At 46.1% G+C, this 26,478-nt stretch overlaps 1 protein-coding gene across 1 annotated transcript; it reads right to left on the reverse strand.

Annotated features, from left to right (window-relative positions):
• Positions 1-6,480: 6,480 nt before the first annotated feature.
• Positions 6,481-19,868, reverse strand: LOC141106820 (uncharacterized). Its single transcript, XM_073597748.1, has 5 exons — positions 19,793-19,868; positions 16,219-16,316; positions 15,939-16,139; positions 15,689-15,830; positions 6,481-8,560 (listed from the first exon to the last, which is right to left on the reverse strand). Exons 1-5 carry the CDS (start codon positions 19,866-19,868, stop codon positions 7,941-7,943), a joined length of 1,137 nt encoding a protein of 378 aa, XP_073453849.1. The 3' UTR covers positions 6,481-7,940.
• Positions 19,869-26,478: the final 6,610 nt, after the last annotated feature.

A 26,478-nucleotide genomic window follows, 5' to 3' on the forward strand; every position in this document is an offset into this window, starting at 1 on the left:
CATCTCGTAGTGTGAACACGGCCTTGTGCTGTGTGTGTATGTTCTGTATATCCTTATAGATGGGGTCATCTCCACTCCCACCAAGGAATATATATTTATTATAATATAGGATTTGCTTAGCTCAGTGGTAGATCAATTTCAGTGAACTCCATGCCAGTCCGACCTATGTTTGAAAGGCTTAGAAGCCCACTTTTATTTACCAAAAATAACCAGAGTTCCAGATACACAGTTACCCACACAGAGGTTCTTCTCCAGCGAAAACTGATAACAGAGAAAACCAAACCACCTGGCTCTCTCAGCTTGTAGTCCTAGCTCCCAGATCTCTGGTTCTCCTTGCTCACTCAGCCTTTACTGCAGCACCTCACTGCATGAACCCACCTCCGGCTTCTGGGTAGAGGTTCTCCTGACACCCCAGCCTCTCTCACTCTCCCGAGCCTTACAAACTCCCTTTGTGGCGGAGTTCCCCTTTATCTACAGTCAGGTGAAGGTCCCTTTAATTCAAACTCCCACAATCCTCTGGGCTCCCAGAATCCCCTGAGTTTTTGGAACCACGCCCAGGGGATATAAATTCCAGCTCCTCTCTGCTTCCTGTGCTCAGGAGAGACCCTGCCTGACGGGACAGCAGTGACTGGGCAAGTGAACTGTCACCAGGTGCTGGGTTCTCCCCCCCATTAAGTCTGGTGTGCGGGCCACCAGCAGTGAGCACAAGAACACGCAGCATCTATCTAAGCCCCAGTCAATGGAGAGGACTTTGCTACAGTCCGTTTGGAGAGGCTGTCCATGCAGTGGGGTGGCCCTATCTTCAGCCACCAGAATCTGACCAAAGACAACAGCAGCAGTGTCAGTGTGAACTACACTGATCACTGATATAAAGGGGTCCTTCTCCCATTGGTCACTAATGTAAGGGACCACTACACTGACCACTGATTTAAGGGGGTCCTTCTCCCATTGGTCACCAATGTAAGGGACCACTACACTGACCACTGATATAAGGGGGTCCTTCTCCCATTGGTCACCAATGTAAGGGACCACTACACTGACCACTGATATAAGGGGGTCCTTCTCCCATTGGTCACCAATGTAAGGGACCACTACACTGACCATTGATATAAGGGGGTCCTTTTCCCATTGGTCACCAATGTAAGGGACCACTACACTGACCACTGATATAAGGGGGTCCTTCTCCCATTGGTCACCAATGTAAGGGACCACTACACTGACCACTGATATAAAGGGGTCCTTCTCTCATTGGTCACCAATGTAAGGGACCACTACACTGACCACTGATATAAAGGGGTCCTTCTCCCATTGGTCACCAGTGTAAGGGACCACTACACTGACCACTGATATAAGGGGGTCCTTCTCCCATTGGTCACCAATGTAAGGGACCACTACACTGACCACTGATATAAGGGAATCTGTCTCCCATTGGTCACCAATGTAAGGGACCACTACACTGACCACTGATATAAGGGGGTCCTTCTCCCATTAGTCACCTAATCCCATGTCAAATCGGCAGGTATTGCCGGCAACGGCATCGGCCGAATTGGTGCAACGCTGCACCGATCCCAAAAAGTAGTTTCTGTACTACTGTTGGCAACTTCGGGTGTGATTTCAATAGACATCTGTGCAGGAACCCGCAGCGGTGTAAACCTAGGCTAAAGGATTGTTGCAAAAATAACGATCAAATCCACAAAATAGAAAAAAAAATTGCATAGAGGACTCATTTACACCACATGTGTTGGGCCGTGTTGGTCAGTTCAGTCCCAACTCACAAACATGGTAAAAAGCTAAAATGTTAGTTGACACGAAAAATCGGCTTCTAAATAAAAAAAGATGTGGTTAGGTTAGACTCCGTTTGGCTTTAATACATTCTAATAATATCTACGATGTTCTGTTCCAGTCTATGAATTCCTTGAGATCGGCAAACCACAAAGTGATATATTTGGCAAGATATGACATTCATTATTTCACCCATTGTATCTGTTTAACTCTAAAAACGGTGGTGATCACATATCTCTCTAGTCTCTAGCCGGGTCAGTGTCGGAGACTGTTGATGGAGTAGAGATGGAGATCATGTGTAGTGAACGATCTTGAAGATAATGGCATCAGTTGAGATGATGGGTATGGTGGGTATGTCTGGCGGCTGCTGCTGGCTGTCCTCCAGGACAGGTACCGCTGGCTGGTACTACTGGTGGGTACTACTGGCTGGTACTACTGGTGGGTATTGCTGGCTGGTACTACTGAATGGTACTGCTGGTGGGTACTACTGGCTGGTACTGCTGGGGGGTACTGCTTGTTGGTACTGCTGGAGGGTACTGCTGGCTGGTACTACCCGTGGGTACTGCCAGCCTTTACTGCTGGCTGGTACTGCTGGTGGGTACTGCTGGCTGGTACTGCTGGCTGGTACTACTGGTGGGTACTGCTGCTGGCCTTTACTGCTGGCAGGTACTACTGAAGGGTACTGCTGGCTGGTACTACCGATGGGTACTGCTGGCAGGTATTGCTGGCTGGTACTGCCGGCCTTTACTACTGGCTGCTACTACTGGCCGGTACTGCTGGCGGGTACTGCTGGCTGAAACTGGTGGTGGGTATTGCTGGTACTGCTGGTGGGTACTACTGGTGGGTACTGCTGGGGGGTATTGCTGGCGGGTACTACTGGCTGGTACTGCTGGTGGGTACTGCTGGTGGGTACTGCTGAGGGGTACAGCTTGGGGGTATCCCTGGTGGCTGCTGTCTCCAGATCGTGGGTTTCCAACCTGCCATCCCTGATCATCTGTGTGACAGGAGCCAGCACTGGAGGAAGCATGCAGCTGCAGTAGAGAGCAAAGCCAATGCTTCCTGTATTGCTCCTGTCACAGGCGGAGTACATTTGGTATCCCTCTGCCTGTGACAGGAGCTGGTGCTATACAGGAAGCATTGGCTCTGCTTCCCCTGGTGCCAGCTTCGTTCTTCATACTGATGCTCGGAGATGGCGGGTCGTGATCTGGGCTTGCCAACCCACACCCCTAGTTTAGGGGAATCGACTTTTGAAAGGAGAGTTTTAGCACATGTAAAGATCTTTTAGTAGGTCAAGTGAGAGGCTCGTCTAGCTTGGTCACAAGCCCACTTGCCATCTGAGGCCATGGCATTGAGTGTATCCTGGTGTTATTATACGCAAAGGGGTTGTGAGTTTGAAACCGAGTGAAAGCTCTTGAAGCTAATGGCATCTTGTTGGACAATTTCACATGGTTCAAAGGAATTGACCCTTAAAAGGAGCATTTTACCAGCTACGAAGATCTTTTAGTAGGCCAGTTTTCAAAATGTCCACTCGCCTGCTCACATTTGGCGAGTGGAAATAAGATGAGGGTGAGGGTGGAGCCGCATTGGAGTGAATAACCATCACTCACTGGCAATCACCCGCCGCACTATCCGAGCGCCTCTCACATCGATACCAGTGGAGTGCCGGCCCCTCACACCACTGTGATATTTCGATGCAGGCTCCCGCCACCATGTGTTTGGGGTCGAAGTTCGTGAGTAAAAGTAGGATGGTGGCCGGCGCACACCCTTGACCTCCCACCGTCTGTGACACTTCTAGCCTGGCCCGAATCATCCCTCTTTCCTGGCCGTTTCACACTGGCACACACAGGCAGCCCTGAGCACATGGGTGTAAGGGGAGGGGGAGGGTGTTCTGTCAAAATAGCCAATTCATCAAGATCTCCAATTACGTCACTTACGGTTACTGTAAACCGTCATTAATTGGAGATTTCGATGACTCGGCAACCATACACGGTATTATGAGCGGATAATGTTAGTCCGCTCCGATACTAACCAACAAATTGGTCGCCTCCGCGGCGGCGACAACTCTTTCCTCGTTACCCGCTGTTGTGTGAAAACACAAAGTCTTCATGTACGGGAGTGTACACGCTTGGCAGTGTTGTGTGTTGTGCCCCACTGTTGGTGTCGGTGGAAAGAATAGTGCCCCACTGTTGGTGTCGGTGGGAGGAATAGTGCCCCACTGTTGGTGTCGGTGGGAGGAATAGTGCCCCACTGTTGGTGTCGGTGGGAGGAATAGTGCCCCACTGTTGGTGTCGGTGGGAGGAATAGTGCCCCACTGTTGGTGTCGGTGGGAGGAATAGTGCCCCACTGTTGGTGTCAGTGGGAGGAATAGCACCCCAGCTGAATGGTCTACAGCTCATTATGTGTTCCCAAGACCTGATCTGCTGTACCTGTTTACCCGTGTGTGACCCGGTTTGCCTTTGGACTTCGCTCCTGCTCTCGCTCTATTAACTACTACTCCGACCTTGACTTGTGTACTGGATCTGATTTGCCTGCTGACTCTGTACCGCATTGCCTGGCTGCTCACGACCTTGGCCTGCATCCTGGACTTGCTGTGCCTGCCGATTCAGTGCCTCGCTGCCCGGTTGCCGCTGACTGCTGCTTGTTTCCCGGTTCTGCTTCCGTCACATGCTGCTCCTGCATCCTGTTCCAAGGACTGCAACTACCACCTACAGAGTGGACAGCACCAGCTAGCTGCTACGGCGCTCGTGCCACTCCTTGCCCTCACACTCTCTTTCTCCACCTTCAGGAGTGTTGGGCGGGGGGGGGGGTGCAAGAGAGGCCTCCACAACATTCCAGTCTTCACCAGGTACGTGAGAGTATGACTTGGCCTGGCTGACTTCACTTCTGATTCCTGCTCCTGGTTTTTGGCTCCTGACAACCCTGACTCATGGTTTCTTGACCCCGGCTCATCTAATTACCCGATCTGGCCTCCAAACCCTTGCTTCTGTTTTTGACTACGTTCCTGATCCGTTAAATTTTTGCTATTTCATTAAAGGTGGGATTTTACCTGCATTTTCAAGCTCTCCTTGATTTATGATTCCTGATAGTACGTGGCACATGGTCACAAAACTAAATACTTTTTCTGCATTGCGCCTCATGGGCTTTTGGCTAAGTTCGGGGCAATTTTTGCTACCAGGCCTCAGGGCCTAGCCAGTGTACATTGCACAGACACTATTTATTTTTTCCTTCACGTTTGTCACTCTTTCACCTTTGTGTGTTTTTTTCACTGGATGAAGCGTGTGCGTCCTTGGGCCTACCTTGAAGTCTGGGGGGAGGATGTGTGGCCATTAGGTTCCTTCCTCCCGTAAACTGTGGGGGGGGGGGTCTCTCTTTGGGAGACCTACTACTCGTTGATTGTCTTTGGCTGACCATAGAGGAGAGGGGCCCGCCAAGCCTTTCGGCTAGGTGGACTAATATAGTAACCTTGTCCCTCTCCCCGGGGGTTTAGGTTAAGGTCCTACCCCTTCGGAGGGGTGGATAAAAGCACACCCTTAAGTGCCCCTTTTTTTGGGTGTGTTTTCACATGCACCTTTTTTGTACACTTAATGGTTTTCATTTTTTTTCGCACCACCACGCATTTAAAAAAAAAAAAAAAAAAATAGGACACTTGTAGGTTTCCGTAAGTCACTCTAAACATAGAAGAGGACTTTTATTTAACTTCAACATCATGTCCACACGAGAATGTTCATACGTGCTTACATAATTTAATTTGTTGATTGGATAAATGAAAGGTATATAAATATGAATTCTTTTTTTTACATATATGTTATTTGTATACAGCTCATTAATACTTGGCGACACAGCTCCTGATGAAGCCTTTGTTGGCGAAACATGTTGAGGAGAGCAACCTTTATGGAGAAGAGAGACATCAATATTTTCTGCTGTATATGTAAAGTAAAAATGTACACTCTAACCACTTGAAGACTAAGCCTTTTTTTGACATTTGTTGCTTACAAGTTAAAATCAGTATTCTTTGCTAGAAAATTACTTAGAAAGCCACAAATATTATATACTTTTTTTCCACCTAGAGAATAAAATGGTAATTTTTTTTTATGTCACACTGTATTTGCACAGCGGTCTTTCAAATGCAATTTTTTTTTAAAAATACACTTTTTTGAATTAAAAAACCCCCAGAAAAGTTAGCCCAATTTTTTTGTATAATGTGAAAGATGATGTTACGCTGAGTGGATAGATACCAAACATGTCACACCCTAAAAGTCTCCATAGGCGATGCTTTAAACATTTTTTACAGGTTACCGGTTTAGAGTTACAGAACTAGAATTATTGCTTTTCCTCTAATAATCACAGCAATTCCTCACATGTGTTGTTTGAACCATGTTTACATATGCAGGTGCGACTTACGTATGCGTTCACTTCTGTGCGCAAGCTCGGAAGAAGGGAGCACTTTCACTTTTTTTTTTCTTATTTGTTTTACTTTTTACCTTTTTTTTGTTTATCTCTTATATTCCTATTACAAGGAATGTAAACATCCCTTGTAAAAGAAATAAGCAGGACAGGTCCTCTTTATTAAGAGAGCTGGGGTCAAAAAGAACGCAAATCTCTACTCTACCTTTAAAAGCAAAAGAAGAAGAGAAAAGATTTTTTATTTTTTTTATTTTGACTTAAAAACTAAAAAATAAAATAAATAATAAAATAATAAAATAAAATAAAAACATTTTGTTTTTTCCTGAGAACTGGAAGTGATGCTAGAGGTCTCTCCGGTCCTCCAAGGGCATAGAGATGAGTGGGGGCCCATCTTGCCCTCACTCGACTTCCTGCCCAGGAAAATGGCCACATCTGATCACTTCCAAGCTTTACTGGCGGCTCCGGTAAGCCCGGAAAACTACCGGAAAGCGGTGGGGCGGGGCACTTCTGCCGCCTCTAAAAAGTGATCCTGCGGCGAATGCGCCAATGGGACTACTTTTAAGCGACACAGAATCGCCCATTGTAAAAAAAAAATAAATAAATAAAAAGAAGATACCAGGGTTATGGCAGCTAGTTGCTGCCAGAACACTAGTAATGACGTATTTTTACTATGGGACGGTCGCCAAGTGCTTTTTACTTAAGGCTCCTCCTGATGAAGCCATTGTTGGCGAAACATGTCGAGGAAAGCAACAGTGTAGCCATTATGGAGAAGAGTGCCATCAATATTTTCTGCTGTATATGTTATATTTGAATAAGATCTTGATAGATACTTAATAAAGTAAACCTTTTTTAAAAGAATTGTACTTGTTTTAGCCCCCTAAAAACCCCATATTTAAGTTGGTATTTACCAATCAATAGATTTGCGCTGAGTTTGGAGCAACACCCAGGGGAATCTGCTTGTGGTGTGACCTGGAGAGGATGTGCGAAGGGCTGATGATCAGAAGAGAGATATGGAGGGATCCTTTCTCAAACATCTGTTTGGGGGATGAGAAGAGAGATTGATGGATGGTGGAGGGCTGATGATCAGATGAAAGGGATCAAAGAACCCATTTTCTCTCTGAACTTCTAAACCTGTGGTTGGGGCTTCATCAGGTTTCTCTGCATATCTCATTAGTAATCCATATTGATTATAATTCAACATCTCCTTATGAACTGTTTCTTCCATGATGAAGATCAGCCATGGAGTATATCTGAGGTGTATATCAGGGTGTGCTTCTTCCCCACATGTCCAGCAACATTCATATACAAGACATTTCCCGCACTCACTAATACACCTCGAGGGTTGTGTGGGACCCCTGATGTACAGGAAGACAGGACTTCAGGGAGGAACAATTACCTCACTCAGGACAGGAATACGGCTTCTCCTCCGTGTCCAATCTCAGATGACTGTAAACAGAAGACTTCTGCGAGTGACAATTCCCGTACTCAGGACAGGAAAGTGGCTTCCCACCCATGTGAGATCTCTGATGTTTGTAAACATTGGACTTCTCTGAAAAACCTTTCCCGCACTCAGGACAGGAATACGGCTTCTCTCCTGTGTGCAATCTCTGATGTGTATCAAGACGTAACTTAGATGAAAAACTTTTCCCACATTCAGCACAGGAATACGGCTTCTCTCCTGTGTGAGATCTCTGATGTGTATAAATATTGGACTTATCTGAAAAATATTTCCCACTCTCAAGACATGAATACGGCTATTCCCCCGTGTGCGATCTCTGATGTGTGGAAAGACTGGAACTATTTGAAAAACATTTCCCACATTCAGGACAGGAATATGGCTTCTCACCCTCGTGCAATCTCTGATGTCTGTAAAGACTGGTCTTCGCTGGAAAACACTTCCCGCACTCAGGACAGGGATACGGCTTTTGCCCCGCGTGTAATCTCTGATGTCTGTAAAGATTGGAACTGTGTGAAAAACTTTTCCCGCACTCAGGGCAGGAAAACGGCTTCTCACCCGTGTGTGATCTTCCATGTACGGTTAGTTGGGACTTCATGAAAAAACGTTTATTGCACTCAGGGCAGGAATACGGCTTCTCACCCGTGTGAGATCTTCTATGAACATTAAGAGCATATTTCAAACGGAAACCCTTCCCGCAATCCATACAGATAAACCTCTTATCTGTTGGAAGGGTGGCACAGCCCCGCACAGTCTGAGGTCCCTCAGGATAAGAGGAATACGATGGTCCGGCACCGTCCCTCACAGTCTGAGGTTCCTCAGGATAAGAGGAATGCGATGGTCCGGCACCGTCCCTCACAGTCTGAGGTTCCTCAGGATAAGAGGAAGTGAGACAATCCCTCATCTTCCGTCCATTTACTAAAATAGAAATACAAAGATTATTACTAAAAAAGAAGGGGAACTAATGCGCAAAACCAAAGTGTAATAGGCAGAATATGAATATAAGGATAGGAGAAGCTGCCAAACATATATAAAAGTGTTCCCACACAGAAAAAACAAATGATTAATAATAAGAAGTATGTGGTGCTAACTAGAATGTGTAGATGAATAAACACAATAAATATAACTAAAACGTGTATCTAATGATAACCCTTCAAAGTGATATCAAAACTATATCAATATAAAATATAAGCAACAATACATGAATCCAATGATAATATTCTTAAAGTGCATAGAAGTGCATAAAAGTGAAGCAAATGTCAAATCCCATAAAAATGGAAAAAAATCGCATCAAGTGAAAAAGTCGCATAAATTGCAAAAAAAGTGAAAAAAACACACTAAATATATAGATAAAGGTTCATAGTCCAATAAAGTGCAATATGATTCCGGCGTGAAGGAAAACAAATCTTCATATAACAGTTCATGCAAAAAAGTATATTACAAAAAAAGTACATGTGCAAGGAATGATCGGTTTCAGATTCCTCCAATCATCAGCAGCAATCCGTGGTGCGCCACACGATTCCCCCAGCCTCTCACCTCTATTAAAGACCCCTACCGTGTGAGTCAAGCCTGCAGTCAGGAAACAGGTGGAAAGCCAGCAATCGACCGATCTCCTCCGATCGTCTCAGCACTAACAGGTCTCTGATAGAGGGCTTCAGACTTGGCAAGTAAGGTGAGGGCATGTAATATGAAGGAAGATCCCCATCGTGTAGTAATCCAACACAATTTTATTATAAACAGAACGTAGTAACTTACAGTGAAAATTCTGGATAACCAGCACAGGACAAAGTACTTCCAGTCTCGGCCGCGACCGGAAGTGACGACACCTGACTCCTCTCTGACGCGTTGCGTCACTGCTCACGTGACTTCATCAAAGATACACGTTTTAGTTATATTTATTGTGTTTATTCATCTACACATTCTAGTTAGTGCCACATACTTATTATTATTAAAGATTATTACTAGACATGAGCAGATTGGTTCCCCTAAACCAGGACTCTGCCCACATCAGGCAGCTTTGTCTCTGAGGATCTTATGCCGCGTACACACGAGCGGACTTTACGGCAGACTTTGCCCGGCGGACTTTTCAACGTACTTTACGACGGACTTTCTGAATGAACGGACTTGCCTACACACAATCCACCAAAGTCCGTCGAATTCGTACGTGATGACGTACGACCGGACTAAAACAAGGAAGTTCATAGCCAGTGGCCAATAGCTGCCCTAGCGTGGCTTTTTGTCCGTCGAACTAGCATACAGACGGCGGACTTTTCGACCAGACTCGATTTCAACGGATTAATTTAAAACATGTTTCAAATCTAAGTCCGTCCAACTTTTGAGAAAACAAAGTCCGCTGGAGCCCACACACAATCGAATTGTCCGACCAAATCCCGTCCACCGGGCAAAGTCTGCCGTAAAGTCCGCTCGTGTGTACGCGGCATTACAATTCCCCCCTCAAGGTAACTAGTAAATGGGTCCTCTGATCTCCTACCAGTTCATTTCTTTATTCATGGACCTTAGTCAGAGAGTGAGGAAACAACGAGAACTGTCTTTTATAGGAGTGACAGTGATGAGGGGATTATAGGACGAGTGTCCCCTCCCCCTCTATCACTCATTGCCATCTTCCCAACTTTCACATGCCTGATGCTGGAGGCCAATGGAGAGAGGGCTTCCCTTGTGGCTAAGCTCCAAACTCCCCTGAAGGTGGTACAGGAGGAGTCAGGCTCAAAGAAGCATGGGTTGTCTGCTGGAAAACATTGCAAGGTTGTTCTGACTGGAGTGTTGTCAGACAAGATGTTCAGGTACTCAGATGAAACACCAGTATAGTGTCTGCAGACCAGCGGCATCCTAGGGAAGTAGCAGGAGTTAGGAGAGAAGCCAGGGTAAGGTACCGGGTACAGACAAGAGCAAGCATAGTCAGAAGGGTAGCTAGGGCCATACATAGGTGAGCAAGATAAGACAGTCAGTTTAACAAGTCGAGGTCAGATCAGGAGGTAGGCAAAAGACAGAGCCAAGAGCAAGCCAAGTCAGTAACAGGTATCCACAGATGCAAGGATATCACGGGAACAAATCATCAGATATAAAATGTCCAGCTGGTAGGAAATGGGTGCAACAAAAGAGAATACATATTACGTGTATATATAGCAGTGGGTAGAGGGGAGACAGCAGAAGTCAGGAGTATGTGATGTACAACATAGAGTATATAGTGCAGGGGTCAGGAGTAGGGATGAGCCAAACACTCCCCCCCGGATCAGTTTGCACCAGAACATTCCGAACATGCAAAAAAGTTTGTTCAAACACGCGAACAACGTTAAAATCTATGGGACACGAATGTGAAAAATTTAAAAGTGCTAATTTTAAAGGCTTATATGCAAGTTTTTGCCATAAAAAGTGTTTGGGGGGACCCGGGCCTGCCTAACATGTATCAATGCAAAAAAAAAGTTTTAAAAACGGACGTTTTTTCGGGAGCAGTGATTTTAATAATGCTTAAAGTGAAAAAATAAATATGAAATATTCCTTTAAATATTGTGCCTGGGGGTCCCCTTAGTCTGCCTCTAAAGTAGCACATGTTTCCCGTGTTTGGAACAGTACCACAGCAAAATTACATTTCTAAAAGGATAAAAAGTAATTTAAAACTGCTTGCGGCTGTAATGTATTGTCGGGTCCCGGCAATATAGAAGAAAATCATTAAGAAAAACGGCATGGGCCCCAGCCCATTACCAGGTTCTTTGGGTCTGGTATGGATATTAAGGGGAACCCCGCACCCAAATTAAAAAAAAAATGGCGTGGGGGGGCCCCCAGGCACTATATACACTGAACAGAAGTATATATACTATACGGCCTGCCCTGTTGCCTTGTCTTGAGTGTTGGTGGTGCCAGAACACTGTAACCCCTCACAGATACTCTTGGTGGGCGCTGGAACGGGCCCTGCTGTGAAATATTTGATGAAAAATTGTAATTACATGCCCCTGTTAAACAGGGGCAGAAAAATTGGGCCTTAGGCAGTGTTGGTGGTGCTCTAAACCAAAAATTTTATAGGAAGCTAGCATTATCAAGATTGAGGAGGAATAGGATAGTCACTCAGCATAGGCAGCCTTCAAGGGATCCCACATCCATAGAAAAATCAATCAGTTATCAGGTGCTTGATAGCTGCTGCTGATCCAAGACTGACTCATTTTTATGAATGTGAGCCTATCAACGGAGTCTGTGGACAGGCGCACTCTATGATCCATTACAAACCCTCCAGCAGCACTGAATGTGCGTTCAGAAAGAACGCTGGCTGCAGGACAGGCCAGTAGCTCAATTGCATATTGAGCAAGTTCTAGCCATCCTCAAGACCCAGTAACCCAGTTGATGGTCTGTTGGAAAGGTCTCCAAGTCTGCTCTTGCCCCAAGATATTCATGCACCAGCATACGCTGGCGTTGGTTGCTTGAACCGATCAGACCTTGGTGCTGAGGACTGAAATATTGTCTAAAGGCATTGGTCAGCCGGCCACCTTCTCCACAAGATGCTTCATCCTCTGCTCCCTCTGTGAAGGCAGGATGAGTTCTGCAACCTTACCCTTGTAACGTGGATCAAGAAGGGTTGCCAGTCAGTAATAATCCCTCTCCTTCATACCACGAATCCTAGAATCAGGGAGGCCATGCAGTGTAAGTTTGCAGAGGCATTCAATTGTGAGTCATCTGGGTCACTGAGGACGACGTTGTCAGGAACTACCTCCTCCCAACCACGTACAACTCCTTGGTTTTCTGGGGACTGAAAACCATCCCTTGAAGACTGCTGCTGAGTGTTATCCTCTACATCCATGCTGACACAATCCTCCTCCTCTTCTTCCTGTGTGTTTGGCGGGCCCACAGGAATGCTATCTGGATAAAGGGGGCCTTGAGAGGTAAGGAAGTCCTCCTCTTCCTCCTGCTGTTCTGCCTCAAGTGCCCTGTCCATTATTCCACGAAGCGTGTGCTCCAACAGGAAGACAAGAGGGACAGTATCACTGATGCATGCACTGTCGCTGCTCACCATTCTCATGGCCTCCTCAAATGGTGACAGGACAGTCCATGCATCCTTGATCAGTAGCCACTGGCGTGTGGGGGAAAAAAGCCAAGCTCCCCTGACTCTGTCCTGGTGCCATACTCACACAGGTACTCATTGATGGCCCTCTGCTGTGAGTGCAGCTGCTGCAGCATTGCCAACGTTGAGTTCCACCTGGTGGGCATGTCACAAATGAGGCGGTTGGTGGGCAGGTTGCATTCCCTTTGAATGTCAGCCAGCCAAGCACTGGCATTGTATGCTTGGCGGAAATGACCACAGACTTTTCTGGCCTGCCTCAGGAGATCCTGTAAGCCTGGGTACCTGCTCAAGAACTGCTGCACCACCAAATCCAGGACGTGTGCCAAACATGGGACATGGGTCAAGTGTCCCTGTCGGAAGGCAGAGAGAAGGTTGGTGCCATTGTCGCATACAACTCTTCCTGGGTGAAGCTGGCGTGGCGTCAACCACCTCTGAGCCTGCCCTTGCAGAGCTGACAGAATCTCTGCCCCAGTGTGGCTCCTGTCCCCTAAGCAGTCCAACTCAAGCACCGCATGGCATCTTTTTGCCTGAGTGCTTGCGTAGCCCTTTGAACGCTTACGGAGCACCGCTAGTTCAGAGGAGAAATCTGCAGAAGAGGCCACAGAGGAAGAAGAAGAGGAAGGGGTGGAGGAGAGAGCTGTGGCAGAATCACCACTAGCATTTTGGAGGCGTTGTGGCGGAACAAGCTCCAACAATACTGATTCCTGTCCTGCATCCTTCGCAGCCAGCAGAGTTACCCAGTGCACCGTGAAAGAAAGGTAACATCCCTGTCCATGCCTGCTGGACCATGAGTCAGCGGTAATATACACCTTTCTGCTGACCACCCTGTCCAACGAGGCCAAAACATTGCCTTCCACATGCAGGTAGAGAGCCGGAATGGCCTTCCGTTAAAAGAAATGGCGTTTTGGAACCAGCCACTGAGGTACAGCACATTCCACATATTCACAAAAGGGGGCGGAGTCTACCAGCTGAAAAGGCAGCAGTTGCAGTGCTAGCAATTTGGCAAAGCTAGCATTCAGACGCTGAGCATGTGGATGGCTGGGACCGAATTTCTTTTAACGGTTTAGCAACTGGGGTAGGGAAATTTGCCTGCTAAAATCAGATGGAGGTGTACTGATAGCAGATTGGCTGCAAGTACTTGGGACACCTATTGCTATACCTTCATTCCTCTCAGTGCAGGTTTTTTAGAGGTCTGGAGGTATAGTAGGGTTGGAGATCCCAGATGAGGAGCAAGGAGAGGTCCGCCTTTTTCTTTGATGTGGGTCTTTCAAGTGCTGTTGCCAATGGACTGCATGGCAGATCGTCATATGTCCGGTCAAGCATGTGGTGCCCAAGCAGCTGCTGTTCTGGCCACGCTTGAGCCACTTCAGACATAGGTAGCAAACAGCAATGGTGCGATCTGCTGCACACGTGTGCAAAAAGGTCCACACCAAAGAATTTTTAAAAATCAGCGGGAGTCAGCAGCGCCCTGCACCTGTGGAGCTCTGCGGTGTGATGCAGTAGGGTGGCTGCCCCCTAGAGGACATCCTGCCTCATTGGAGTTGTGCCTCCTCCTCCTCTCTTCTATCAGGCACCCAAGTAGAGTAAGTGACCTCATCATCCCCTCCATCTTCAAACTTGGCAGTATGCTCTGGCTGGGGGAACATGACTGCCAGTTTCTTCTCCTTCTTGGGCACCCCCTCTCTAGGCTCACGTTACTCCCTTCCTCAACCTGGGAACCAACATCGGAGCCTTCTAATCGCTGCGCATCCTCCATCAGCATGTACCCAACACTGTGGTCGAATAGTTCGGGGGACTCCTCTGTGCATGATGGTTGGGCTACGGAAGGAGTGACTGTGGACAAGGAGCCGATGGAATAGGTGCTTTGGCAGCTGCATTGGAAGACAAACTACTCTGAGCCTGGGTGACAGAGGATGAGGAGGATGGAGACGGCTTTGTTATCCACTCCACCAACTCTTCTGCATCTTGTGGCTCAATAACAGCCAGCAGCAGAGAAAAAGGACAAGCGTGCCCCACGGCCACCTGCAGAGGATGCACCGTGTCCATGACCAGCAGTGTTGACTGTAGACACAGAGCCTCCTTGCCCTTTTTTAGTGGTATTGTGTGCTGTGTACACCAACAGAAAAGTAGTAGAAACAGTACACCACGGACTGCACTGCAGATATAGGCATCATAATTGTATATATATAACTGTCTGCATCATAATTATATATATATCAAATACACCACCTGAAGTAGATTAGAAATAGTACACCACGGAATGCACTGTAGATATAGGCTACACGGGATGCAGAGTGCATATATATATTTTTGGGCGTGGACTTAGTCCCCCTAAACGATGATTGGCCAAAGGCAGGCTCTCTTAGCAGAGGGCGCTGGGATTGGCCAAAGCATGCAGGTCAGGTGCATGCTTTGGCCAATCATCATACAGCAATGCACTGCGATCTCACAGTGCATTATGGGGCGTTCCGCGGGCGCTCGAATATTCCACGAATTCCCCATATGTTCGTTCTTCGGCGAACGGTGTTCGAGTCAAACTCATGTTCGACCCGAACATCAAGCTCATCCCTAGTCAGGAGTATGTAATGTACAACATAGAGTATATAGTGCAGGAGTATGTACCATACAATACACCAATCAGCCAAAACATCGTGACCATCCACCTAATGTTGAGTAGGCTGCCAAGACCTAAAACGCATGTCCCTGGTGCCTAGGTCAAGCATTGTCTATACCAAGAATATACATTTTAATGCCAGCTGAACCCCAGAATCTCCATAAATCCAGTCTAGATACATAAATTGTGTCTGCAGCACAGAGAAGGAAGATTATCCGAGAGAAATACAGGAATACAGGACGGGGAACACAGCTCAGGAAAGTGACCAGGGGATTACAGGCTGATATCACCCAGTCCCCGCCCTACTCTGGACCAATCAGTGAGAAGTATGGGTGGAGGAATGTATTTAGTGTTAATGACCCACCTGTGCTGATCTCTGTAGGAGTGTCCTCCTCTATAAATGTCCCCGTTATTCCATTCTTCTCCATAGACTGCTGATCATCCCTCACATACCTCTCTTCTTCTTCTGATTTAACCTCAAATTCTATATCGATTGGATCTCCACTCTAAACCAAGAAAATGAGAGAGAATATCATCTGTAAAATATGAGCTTACATAAAAAAAAATCCACACATCTCCATGAGTCCATGTTCTAGATGCTTCATCTGACTAACCTTGTAACATTGAAAGATGGTGTGATCTTCCTGTGTGGATTCCCAGGAATACAGAGGACATCTCTCTGGTGGGTTCCTGGTATTAGGTGGCTCCATCATATCCTTGTGTCCCGCTAAAAACTTCTCCATCACTCCATACTCTTCATCCTCCTCTTTATACTCTTCTTTTACAACAATATTATAATCCCTGAGGTTTCCACTCTGAATATATAATAAAACATTCATTATAACAAACATGCTGTGTATAAATCATAACTACCAATAATTGTTCCTCATCTACCTGGTGATGGTGAGGGATGGTGTGACCTTCCTGTGTAGAATCCCGGGAATACAGAGGACGGGGACATCTCTCTGGTGGGTTCCCATTACTGGATCCATCTGTAGGAAACACACACACTGACTGAATACATTGTTTCTATGTGTTTATCAGATGATGGGGGATCTAGGTGGACCCTCCGTACTGCTCTCTCCTTTACAATAAAGTCTCCTCTTACCCGGTGATGTGAGGGGCGGCTGATTGTCCATCATGACGTCCTTGTAGAGATCCTTGTGTCCTTCTAAATACTCCCACTCCTCCATGGAGAAATAGACAGTGACATCCTGACACCTTATAGGAACCTGACACACACAATGATACAGTCACCATCCAGACACATCCCTTGTCTGTTACTGGATAATGTCCCAGAATTCCCAGAATCCTCCTCACCTCTCCTGTCAGCAGCTCCATCATCTTCTTGGTGACTTCTAGAATCTTCTCCATGTTGTGTCTCTCAGGTTTTAGGGAGTCACATGGAGGCACTGTGATGGTCATATGATCACCTGACTTCACAAGAGGAAATCTCTGTATTGAGGAACCAATAGGAATATCATGTTAGAATCCCAGAATCCTCCTCACCTCTCCGGTCAGGTCTGTGTTTTATTAATAGAGATAAGAGTGATGTCATGTGACCTCCCAGAATCCTCCTCACCTCTCCGGTCAGGTCTGTGTTTTATTAATAGAGATAAGAGTGATGTCATGTGACCTCCCAGAATCCTCCTCACCTCTCCGGTCAGGTCTGTGTTTTATGAATAGAGATAAGAGTGATGTCATGTGACCTCCCAGAATCCTCCTCACCTCTCCGGTCAGGTCTGTGTTTTATTAATAGAGATAAGAGTGATGTCATGTGATCTCCCAGAATCCTCCTCACCTCTCCGGTCAGGTCTGTGTTTTATTAATAGAGATAAGAGTGATGTCATGTGACCTCCCAGAATCCTCCTCACCTCTCCGGTCAGGTCTGTGTTTTATTAATAGAGATAAGAGTGATGTCATGTGACCTCCCAGAATCCTCCTCACCTCTCCGGTCAGGTCTGTGTTTTATTACTAGAGATAAGAGTGATGTCATGTGACCTCCCAGAATCCTCCTCACCTCTCCGGTCAGCAGGTAGATGATCTCCAGGGTGAGGTTTAGTATCTTCTCAGTCATGTGACTCCGGTCCTCCTCCATCCTCATTCGTGCCGTCATTTGATCTATACAGGTCTCCTTGTAGACGGGTAACTTTAGGAAATGAAAGTAAGAATTATTTGGATGGTATTGGTCACACAATAATAGGATGTGGGGGGGAGGGGGGAATAGGAGGGTTGATGTACATTTAGTCAGACATGAAATATGAACAAAGCACATCTCTCTATAGTATGTACTCACCTCAGTCCAGAGCACTATGTATAATTTCTGTCTGTTGTCTCCTTCCTCTACTATCTAAATCACTTCTGACAAGTTTTCCTTATACCAAGAGAAAAAAGGTGACAGGGGAGGAGCTCCAGCACACAGCCTGTGATTGACAACCTCAGGTATGTTCCTGTGCAGGGGGGGTGTTTGGTGTCCCTTCCCTCCAATCAGCTTTTCTAACTGAGCTCTGCAAAGTGTAACTTCAGCTCTCCGCCCTCTTTTTTTTCGCATGGCAGCAGGTGTCAGGAAGGGCAGCAGCATTTCCCCTAGCTGGGACAATCCACTTCTGGGAAAGGCCTTGTGCTCAGTGCATCCAACAAAATAAATACCCTCTCCCAGAATTCCTTAGGGCCACCCTCCCTGGGATTGGCATGAATATTCGTGCTGTGTTCCTCATAGCATCCACCAATTCGTCCAGAACCTTCCTAGGTCAATGAAATACAGAGGAGGCCAGAGGCAGACCCAACCAGTAGTTGGGTAGAATTTAAGAGGTTACGAATTTCCGAGGTTATGAATTTCCGAGATTACGAAATTTCCGAGATTACGAAATTTCCGAGATTGCGAAATTTCCGAGATTGCGAATTTCCGAGATTGCGAATTTCGGAATTTGGAACATTTCGGAAATTTCATAAATTTTAAAATTCTAAAATTTGGAAATTTGAAAATCCAAGAATAAGAATGAAAATCTGAAAATTCAAAAGAATGAAAATCTGGAAATTCAAAAACCCAAAAATCCGAACTAATAATAAATATTAAATTATAGGTATTGGAATTTCCTTTCAAATTCGGCTGTTAGTGAACGTAACAAATTTATCCGAAGTCACAAATTATCCGAAATAACGAATGCTGCATCTAAACAAATTAGAACGTAACGATCTAATAATAACAAATAATAACTCGAACATTCATTTCCTGGAAAAAATGAGTGGGAATGCTGAATAGCTGAATTGCTAAAGCTAACTGGATGAATAGCTTAAATCCGTAAGAAAAAGTTGAAGAAGTGAGAATAGTTGGAAAAGTAGGAAAGGTTTTAAAATAAACATGAATTTTATTAAAAAAGTTTAACAAACACGACTAATGTATGAAAGATGTGGAATATTTCAAGGTTTTTTAAAAAAGCTTTTTGATCATTAATCCTCACACCTGATGAGTGAGAAACAGTGTGAGAGAACCCTTCAAACAAGCCTTAATAAATCCACAACAGTACATGCTATGGAAACAGCGACGTCACCGTTAGAGACACACGGCCTTTGTGAATGTATCGCTATAAAATTTATGTTGATAAACTGAAAAATGTGAGCATGTCAGCGATTGAAAAAAGAAGTTGGCTGTGCGTTTCGCTGGGAAATGTGAAGAATTTTATACAGGATAGTCAATGGAAAAAACTCTTGTCATTTGGAAGCTCAAAATTTCCTGAAATGATCACTAAACTTAAACAGCTTTTTCACAAAAACTGTAAAAGATATAAAACTGAAAAGATATAGCCAGATAGCTGAATATTTTGTGAACATTTTAACATTTGTTTGGCGTCTGTAGGTAAAAGTATAAAGGAGGTGAAACTTTTGGGAGCGGAAGAAGATTTGAAGGATTTGAAGCATGCTCTCATTCACTTCAATGTTAAAAAAAAGTGTTAAAAAGCTTAATATTTTAAAAAGTATAAATAGTAGAAAAAAAGTTGAAGAAGTACCATCATTAGCTCAAAGAGCTGAACATTTTAAAAGTTCAGCTCTTTCAGCTAATGATGGTACTGCTTCAACTTTTTTCCTACTATTTATACTTTTTAAAATATTAAGCTTTTTAACACTTTTTTAACATTGAAGTGAATTAATAGCTGAAAGTATGCAGAAGTTACGCAGAGCCAAAAAACATACGGAATAAAACGTACGCAGCTGCTGAATGTTTAGGGCTGTACTTGGGATGTACAGCCCAAGATATGCTGTAAATATATCTCATAACAATATGGTTACCTGAAAAAAAAATGACATTATCCAGTACTACCAAAAGTTAAAATTACCAAACAATATGTCTTACTATGCTTACTAAATTAAGTACAACAATATGCTATGTAACTGCAAATTTGGGTTTACTTTACATAGCAAGATAAACAGAGACCAACAACAATGAGACCAACACAGTCTACCTGTTCACCTGTTGTACGCGGAACCTCCTTCAACCTCCGCCGACGCAGGCTTTGAGCTTGTGACCGCTTATTCTTCCTCGGCATTGTTGATGTGATCCAAAACCACAAATCTTGTTTTATTTTTACTGTAGACAATCAAGATAAACACAATATTAATCACATGTTTCTGGATTAATGATTACTGAGGCAGCATTAATGTAAATGTTGCATTTTACTGATAATGGTAACTCCTCTATATACTGTGCAACTCTTGTGATGCAACTCTTTTTTAGGTTACAATATTTTTCGTCATGTATAGCAAACATCTCCCTATCTGCTAGATGCCTGTCCCCTGAAGACACTGTCAAAAACATCTCCCTATCTGCTAGCTGCCTGTCTCCTGAACACACTGTCAAAAACATCTCCTCACTATCTGCTAGCTGTCCGTCCCCTGAACACACTGTCAAAAGCATCTCCTCACTATCTGCTAGCTGTCTGTCCCCTGAACACACTGTCAAAAGCATCTCCTCAATATCTGCTAGCTGTCTGTCCCCTGAACACACTGTCAAAAGAATCTCCTCACTATCTGCTAGCTGCCTGTCCCCTGAACACACTGTCAAAAGCATCTCCTCACTATCTGCTAGCTGTCTGTCCACTGAACACACTGTCAAAAGCATCTCCTCACTATCTGCTAGCTGTCTGTCCCCTGAACACACTGTCAAAAGCATCTCCTCACTATTCGCTAGCTGTCTGTCCCCTGAACACACTGTCAAAAGCATCTCCTCAGCATCTCTTCACTATCTGCTAGTTGCCTGTCCCCTGAACACACTGTCAAAAACATCTCCTCACTATCTGCTAGCTGTCTGTCCCCTGAACACACTGTCAAAAGCATCTCCTCACTATCTGCTAGCTGTCTGTCCCCTGAACACACTGTCAAAAGCATCTCCTCACTATCTGCTAGCTGTCTGTCCCCTGAACACACTGTCAAAAACATCTCCTCACTATCTGCTAGCTGTCTGTCCCCTGAACACACTGTCAAAAGCATCTCCTCACTATCTGCTAGCTGTCTGTCCCCTGAACACACTGTCAAAAGCATCTCCTCACTATCTGCAAGCTGCCTGTCCCCTGAACACACTGTCAAAAGCATCTCCTCAGCATCTCTTCACTATCTGCTAGTTGCCTGTCCCCTGAACACAATGTCAAAAACATCTCCTCACTATCTGCTAGCTGTCTGTCCCCTGAACACACTGTCAAAAGCATCTCCTCACTATCTGCTAGCTGTCTGTCCCCTGAACACACTGTCAAAAGCATCTCCTCACTATCTGCAAGCTGCCTGTCCCCTGAACACACTGTCAAAAGCATCTCCTCAGCATCTCTTCACTATCTGCTAGTTGCCTGTCCCCTGAACACAATGTCAAAAACATCTCCTCACTATCTGCTAGCTGTCTGTCCCCTGAACACACTGTCAAAAGCATCTCCTCACTATCTGCTAGCTGTCTGTCCCCTGAACACACTGTCAAAAGCATCTCCTCACTATCTGCTAGCTGTCTGTCCCCTGAACATACTGTCAAAAGCATCTCCTCACTATCTGCTAGCTACCTGTCCCCTGAACACACTGTCAAAAGCTTCTCCTCACTATCTGCCTGAGTGATAGACAGTGTGATACGTTTCATATTGCTATTTTGCACAGATTGTTTATTTGCACATTTTGCACTCCTAGTTTATTATATTAGGATTTTAGTTTTTTAGCAAGATTTTATACATCGCCATTATTTGCCCTGCACAGATCGTTTTTTTTTTTTGTTTTTTATATTTCTTTGTACATGGATTGTTTATATATATATATATATATATATATATTATCTGCTTTCTGTGGATACCTTGTTTGTGAATTATCCCTAGCCAAGGTGTGGATCCCTCTTTTCTGCTTGTAAGAAGAATTTCTAGAATTAACGTTTGTGGACAGCATTGTTTGCTTGGAGGGCGTTTGTTATTTATTCATTCATTTATTGTCATAGCATTGGTTTACTAACCTTTGGCTAAACATTTTTAATAAGAGATCAATTTAAGATGCTTGTTTATTTGGATGTAACCCTCTGGAACTTCCAAATATCTTTATTTAATTAGTTATGTGAGTCTTATTGTCTTTTTGAAGCACCTTAATTATTACTTCTTTGGTAAGCGCCACATTACCCTTTTATTGCTATTTTTTACTGATTAGTGTGAGAACACCTTGATGTTGGCAGCTACCTTGTCAGGGTTTAGTTACATTTATATCTTTTTTCTCCTTTGGTTTGCGCATTAGTTCCCCCTTTTTTGCATAAAATTAGAATATCATCAAAAAGTTAATTTATTTCAGTAATTCAATTCAAAAAGTGAGACTCATTATATAGATTCATTACACACAGAGTGATAGATTTCAAGCATTTCTTTCTTTTAATTTTAATGACTATGGCTGTCGAGTGACACCCCAAAATTCAGTATCTCAGAAAATTAGAATATTGCATAAGATTAATTTAAAAAAATAATATATAGTATATAGTATATAGTATGCACTCAATACTTGGTCGGGGCTCCTTTTGCATGAAAAACGGCATCAATGGAGGCAATCAGCCTGTGGCACTGCTGAGGTGTTATGGAATGAGCACTGTCCCTTGGTTCCACCGGCTACCCACCTCTGAGCACTGCCCCTTGGTTCCACCGCCTAGCACCGCCCCTTGGTTCCACCTCCTACTCACCTCCGAGCACCCCCCTCCCATGGTTCCACCCCCTACCCACCTCCGAGCACCGTCCCTTGATTCCACCCCCTACCCACCTCCGAGCACCGTCCCTTGGTTCCACCTCCCAGCACCGTCCCTTGGTTCCACCTCCCAGCATCGTCCCTTGGTCCAACCTCCCAGCACCGTCCCTTGGTCCAACCTCCCAGCACCGTCCCTTGGTCCCACCCACCTCGGAGTACCATCCCTTGGTTGCACCGCCCCTTGGTTCCACCTTCGAGCACCATCCCCTGGTTCCACGTTCGAGCACCATCCCTTGGTTCCACCCCCTACCCACCTCCGAGCACCATCCCTTGGTTCCACCTCCAAGCACCATCCCTTGGTTCCACCCCTACCCACCTCCGAGCACTGCCCCTTGGTTCCACCTCCGAGCACCATCCCTGGGTTCCACCCCCTACCCACCTCCGTGCACTGTCCCTTGGTTCCACCTCCTAGCACCATCCCTTGGTTCCACCTCCTACCCACCTCCAAGCACCGTCCCTTGGTCCCACCGTCCCTTGGTTCCACCTCCGAGCACCGTCCCTTGGTTCAACCTCCGAGCACCGTCCCTTGGTTCCACCCCCTACCCACCACGAGCACCGTCTCCTGGTTCCACCGTTCCTTGGTTCCACCTCCGAGCACCATCCCTTGGTTCCACCCCCTACCCACCTCTGAGCACCGCCTCTTGGTCCTACCTCCCAGAACCGTCCCTTGGTTCCACCTCCCAGTACTGTCCCTTGGTTCCACCCCCTACCCACCTCCGAACACCATCCCTTGGTTCCACCTCCCAGCACCGTACCTTGGTTCCACCCCCTACCCACCTCGGAGCACCATCCCTTGGTTGCACCTCCCAGTAACCTCCCTTGGTCCCACCCCCTACCCACCTCGGAGCACCATATCTTGGTTGCACCATATCTTGGTTGGTTCCATCTCCCAGCACCGCCCCTTGGTCCCAGCACCGCCCCTTGGTCCCAGCACCGCCCCTTGGTCCCATCTCCATTACACCTCCGAGCACCGTCCCTTGGTTCCACCTCCAAGCATCATCCCTTTGTTCCACCCACCTCCAAGCACCCTCCCTTGGTTCCACCCCCTACCCACCTCTGAGCACCGCCCCTTGGTCCCACCTCCGAGCACCGTCCCTTGGTTCCACCTCCGAGCACCGTCCCTTGGTTCCACCTCCGAGCACCGTCCCTTGGTTCCACCTCCGAGCACCGTCCCTTGGTTCCACCCCCTACCCACCTCGGAGCACCGTCCCTTGGTTCCCCCCCACCTCGGAGCACCGTCCCTTGGTTCCACCTCCGAGCACTGTCCCTTGGTTCCACCCCCTACCCACCTCGGAGCACCGTCCCTTGGTTCCACCACTACCCACCTCGGAGCACCGTCCCTTGGTTCCACCCCTACCCACCTCGGAGCACCGTCCCTTGGTTCCACCCCTACCCACCTCGGAGCACCGTCCCTTGGTTCCACCCCTACCCACCTCAGAGCACCGTCCCTTGGTTCCACCCCCTACCCACCTCCGAGCACCGTCCCTTGCTTCCACCCCCTACACACCTCTGAGCACCATCCCAGGTTAGCAGCCTTCAGCTCATCTGCATTGTTGGGTCTGGTGTCATCTTCCTCTTGACAATACCCCACAGTTTCTCTATGGGGTTAAGGTAAGGTGAGTTTGCTGGCTAATTAAGCACAGTGATCCCATGATCATGTGACCAGGTATTGGTAGTTTTGGCAGTGTGGACAGGTGCGAAAGTCCTGTTGGAAAATGAAATCAGCATCTTCATAAAGCTGGTCAGCAGAGGGAAGCAAGAAGTGCTCTAGAATTTCCTGCTAGAGGACTGCGCTGACTTTGGACTTGATAAAACACAGTGGACCAACACCAGCAGATAACATGGCTCCCCAAATCAACACCGACTGTGGAAACTTCACACTGGACCTCATGAAACTTGGATTCTGTGCCTCTCCGCTCTTCCTCCAGACACTGGGGCCGCGATTTCCAAATTAAATTCAGAATTTACTTTCATCCGAAGAGGACTTTGGACCACTAAGCAACAGTCCAGTCCTTGTTCTCCTTAGCCCAGGTAAGACGCTTCTGACGTCTCTGGTTCAGGAGTAGATTGACACAAGGAATGGGACAGTTGTAGCTGATGTCCTGGATGCATCTGTGTGTGGTGGCTCTTGAAGCACTGACACCAGCTGTAGTCCACTCCCTGTGAATCGCCCCCCAAATTCTTCAATGACCTTTGCATCACAATCCTCTCAAGGCTGAGGTTACCCCTGTTGCTTGTGCACCCTTTTCTACCACACGTTTCCTTACACTCAACTTTCCATTAATATGCTTGGATACAGCACTCTGTGAACAGCCAGCTTCTTTAGCAATGACCTTGTGTGACTTGCCCTCCTTGCGGAGGGTGTCAATGACTGTCTTCTGGACAACCGTCAAGTCAGCAGTCTTCCCCATTATTCTGTAACCTACTGAACCAGACCGAGAGACCATTGCAGGGGGTCTCAAACTGGCGACCCTCTAGCTGTTGTAAAACTACAAGTCCCATCATGCCTGTGGGAATCATGCTTGTAACCGTTAGCCTTGCAATGCCTCATGGGACTTATGGGCAGCGGGAGAGGTGCCCCCCTTCCCGGTCGTTTTCCACTTGCTGGAGATGTCAGTAGTGGTGAAAAAGATCCAATGTGCTAGAGGGTTGGGCAGGAAGTTGAGTGAGGGCAAGATGGCCCCGCACTCCACTCTATGCCCTTGGAGGACTGGAGCAATGTCTGATGTAATTTCCGCCCTCCGGCCTCAAAAGAGCCCATTTTTTTTCGTGTAAAATTTTTTTTTTTTTTGCCTTTAAATGTGAGATCCTTTTGACCCCAGATCCAGGGTGTATATAAATCAATGATTTTAAAAAAAATCTGATTTTTTTGATTTACAATAGATTTTTTTTTTAATTTTTAATCAAATTTATTTTAATAAAATGCTTTTGGAGTAAAAATCTATCTAAAGATAGTTTTCTGTTTAAGATACATTAATCATTTAGTTTATTCAGCATGACATGGAGCTTAGTTATGTAGCATGAGGCTGTATATTCTGCAAAAGTTACATTTTTGGTAAACTTACTCAATAAATCCAAGCTCTGCAAGCTAAGATAACATGCACTGCATTGATCACACAATGTCACAGTAACCATGAGATAAACCAAAGTTCAGGAATATTCCTCTATGTACACTACAAACTGTACGATTGAATCGGTTCTGATATCGCCATTTTACTAACCTGACAGCTTATTATTCTAAATAGGAAACCTTCATTTTGTTTGTAAATATTGAAGATTCTAACTACCAGCAAGAATGAGTCCTTCCATTTAAAGAGCACCTGTCATTTCAGATCCATCATGGCAGCTCCTGTTAGCGGGCGTCCAATCACCTGCTGCCGCCACATCCCTCACCTTGTTGTGTCACTGCCGCATCACCAGCCGTCCCATTAAAGTGAATGAGATTGTCAGTGAGTCAACAGCGGATTCAGAGGAGAGAGGCCAACAGCGGGTTCAGAGGAGGGGGCCAACAGCGGGTTCAGAGGAGAGACGCCAACAGCGGGTTCAGAGGAGAGAGGCCAACAGCGGGTTCAGAGGAGAGACGCCAACAGCGGGTTCAGAGGAGAGAGGCCAACAGCGGGTTCAGAGGAGAGAGGCCAACAGCGGGTTCAGAGGAGAGAGGCCAACAGCGGGTTCAGAGGAGGGGCCAACAGCGGGTTCAGAGGAGGGGCCAACAGCGGGTTCAAAGGAGAGAGGCCAACAGCAGGTTCAAAGGAGAGAGGCCAACAGCGGGTTCAGAGGAGGGGCCAACAGCGGGTTCAGAGGAGAGGCCAAAAAATGTAAGCGTTGCCTATGGAGATTTTTAGGGTTGAAAATATTTTCATTTGGAACAACATGCAGAGTACAAAAGAACGATATCAAATAATTAAGTGTGGA

Source organism: Aquarana catesbeiana, linkage group LG08, assembly GCF_042186555.1.
Source record: "Aquarana catesbeiana isolate 2022-GZ linkage group LG08, ASM4218655v1, whole genome shotgun sequence".
Lineage (NCBI taxonomy): Eukaryota > Metazoa > Chordata > Amphibia > Anura > Ranidae > Aquarana > Aquarana catesbeiana.

Coding starts and splice junctions, on each gene's coding strand:
- LOC141106820 (XM_073597748.1), bottom strand. CDS start 19,868: ATGCCGAGGAAGAATAAGCGGTCACAAGCTCAAAGCCTGCGTCGGCGG. Junction 16,317..19,792: donor GGAGGTTCCGCGTACAACAG/GTGAACAGGTAG, acceptor TGTTTCCTACAG/ATGGATCCAGTAATGGGAAC. Junction 8,561..15,688: donor TCCTACAGAGATCAGCACAG/GTGGGTCATTAA, acceptor TTTCTATTTTAG/TAAATGGACGGAAGATGAGG.